The sequence below is a fragment of the Filobasidium floriforme genome (assembly GCF_021052385.1).
Source record: "Filobasidium floriforme strain CBS 6241 chromosome Unknown HD553scaffold_13, whole genome shotgun sequence".
Taxonomy (NCBI): Eukaryota; Fungi; Basidiomycota; class Tremellomycetes; order Filobasidiales; family Filobasidiaceae; genus Filobasidium; species Filobasidium floriforme.
In genome coordinates this window covers 921,196-923,723 of record NW_025763634.1, presented here as the reverse complement: position 1 = coordinate 923,723, position 2,528 = coordinate 921,196, and the positions used below count along the sequence as shown (strand labels likewise).

The following is a 2,528-nucleotide window of genomic DNA, read 5'->3' as shown; positions in this document are numbered from 1 at the left end:
ACCCTAACCCCTAACCCCTAACCCCTAACCCCTAACCCCTAACCCCTAACCCCTAACCCCTAACCCCTAACCCCTAAATCACTTAGTCTTTCCGACTTTGAGATCTCTGCTGCTCTTCACCTGAGGACGCTGTGTCCTGGGCACAAAACGATGTGTGCGGACTGTGGAAAGGAGAACGAGCTGGGGCATGATGACGTGTGCGAAAAGAGACCGAGGTGGAGGGTTTCTAGGCACGAACAGATCAAACACGTCATGGCGGATGCTCTAAAGTCCTCTGGTAAATTCGGCACGGTGGAAGTAGAGCCGATGGTATCCGGCGGAATGAACCGTACGGACTTGAGGGTGTTTGGTAACCGGGAAACCGGTACTGGACCCCAAGAGTTCGACCTCACGGTCGTCAGCATGGGAACACTTGAGGCCCGCAAGTTCAAGTGGATAGGCGAGGAGAAGCACGAGTACAAGGGAGAACTCCAAGCGGTTTTGGCGGTATCAGCTGATGCCAAGCGGAAGAAGTACGAGGGGAAGACAAAGACCCCGTTCCGGCCGTTGGTGTTCAGCATCGGCGGTGCTCAGGAAAAGGAGACGCTCAAGGTGTTCCAAGAATGGCAAAAGGTCATGTCCGAAACGGCCTTTGGATTCATGGGACGCAGGATCTCCCTCATCCTACTGAGAGCAAGGACCCGGCACTTTGCCACATGAGTAGATACTTGACAGACGGTGTCACTACTGCGTATAGATTAGTTGGATTGTGGAAATGACTGCTTTTGACTGTGAATGGCCGAATTCTCGATTTCTTAGATATTTTCTCTATTATCAAACACCTTCTCTTGTAAATTGAACCTTGAATGCATCCTAGATCTATCATTAAAACCCCTAACCCCTAACCCCTAACCCCTGAGCAGAGTATCCATGCCATCGCCATCCAGAACACGGTCTGCGTGTCCGGTCTCCCTGTGAGTGCAAAGCCGCTCGCGCGCAGAGGTGCTACAGACCTTGCAATCGATGATCTGTTGAAGCTGGGTCTGATGCACATCAGATCGAGGGGTACGTCGTGGGCCACCGCTCTTCTTGAGTGGAGGTGGCCCCGAGGATCCCGACCCGGAACTGTCCTGAACGGCGCCATCGAGGCGGTCTCCGTCTGCCTCGACGCTGTCACGCTGTCTCTTGCGATTCGACCCGGGTTCCTCAGAAGAGGTGGGATCCTGACCGTGGCTCTGTCGGTAGGCGCCTCGAGCGTTCACGAGATCGATCGAACTGATGAAGGGGGTAGCCGTTCCTCCATGACGACCCGATGCAGCGTCTTTGCAGCGCTTGTCCCAAGCCGTATGGACCAATTCCAATGCCTCCTCCTTACTCGGTCCGGCCAAGAGCAGCGAGTTAAGAGCACGCAGATACTTAGGCGTAGGATCGGGAGGCGGTTTCATCTGATCGTGTCGAAAGTTTTCAATCCCGTCGAGCTTCCATCCTTGAGCTATCTTTGTGGCCATGTTGATGACATTCTGACGGTTGTGAAAGAACGTTGCCCACTCTTCGATGGCTTGAAGAGCGGCCGGAGCGACTGGTCCTACGGCTCCGAGCGTTGAAGCGGACGCCGAACCACCGTTCGGTACGAGGTATTGGTAGCAAAGATGGGCGAGAGCGAATACGGACTCGCAAGGACGAGGAAGGGATGCCAGGTGGTCGAGACAGATACGCTGGGCTTCTTCATGGGGCAGCTTTTGTAATTGGAGTGAAAACTCGTCCAGCAGGTCCGGAGAGCTGACGAGGCGGAGAGTGTCGGGTGCTAAAGTCTCGAGTGGATCCGGCATGGTGATTTAGGAATGCTCGAGTGGTGTCCATCTTGAAGGAAGGGGGACAACCCCAGTCGAAACGAGTCTGGCTAGCTTTATATATATGCAACGGGAAGTCTTGAAAGACGTTCTTGACCATCGCACTGACGTCAAAAGTTCTCTATGACGTTGAAACGATCTACGTCATACCTGACGTCATGTGTAGGTGGATAGAGGTCTCTTGAAACGACCTGCACAAGAATGCGTCTCTTGCTCTCGTTTCATGCGATTCATATGCATCTGGCAACTCGCTACAGCCATGGTCAATTGACGATCGAAAATCTCGAAATCGGCCATCTCCGGCCCTCTGACCAAAAGTGGAGGTCATGTTCGGAACCGAAAGTGCGAGGCCGATCGAATGGAGAACTTGTGGAAAAAAATAGGTAACAGACGACATCGCGGACCGCAAGCGATGTAGACCACGGCAGAGCATCGATCGACAATAGAAATGAATATTAATCATAGTTGAATGAATGCCACGGAACAACGATCGACAAGCGGCTGCCACCGTGCGTCTCGTTCGAATTACGCAGACAAGAGTAGTGACACTACTCCGCCGAATTCAATAACCTCTGTACTTCTTCGGGACGGATCAACCACTCGAGCCAAAACTCGAAAAAGTGTGGAACATGTCCATAGTGTTGGCGAGGTTCAAAGAACCATTCCCGAAGCAGATCAAAGTCAACCGCACGACCCCTT

At 52.8% G+C, this 2,528-nt stretch overlaps 1 protein-coding gene across 1 annotated transcript; it reads right to left on the bottom strand.

Annotated features, from left to right (window-relative positions):
- Positions 1 to 887: 887 nt before the first annotated feature.
- Positions 888 to 1,808, bottom strand: HD553DRAFT_342978 (uncharacterized protein; the record flags this gene model as incomplete). Its single annotated transcript, XM_046182817.1, has 1 exon — positions 888 to 1,808. The coding sequence occupies one exon, from the start codon at positions 1,806 to 1,808 to the stop codon at positions 888 to 890; it is 921 nt and encodes a 306-aa protein (XP_046036135.1).
- Positions 1,809 to 2,528: the final 720 nt, after the last annotated feature.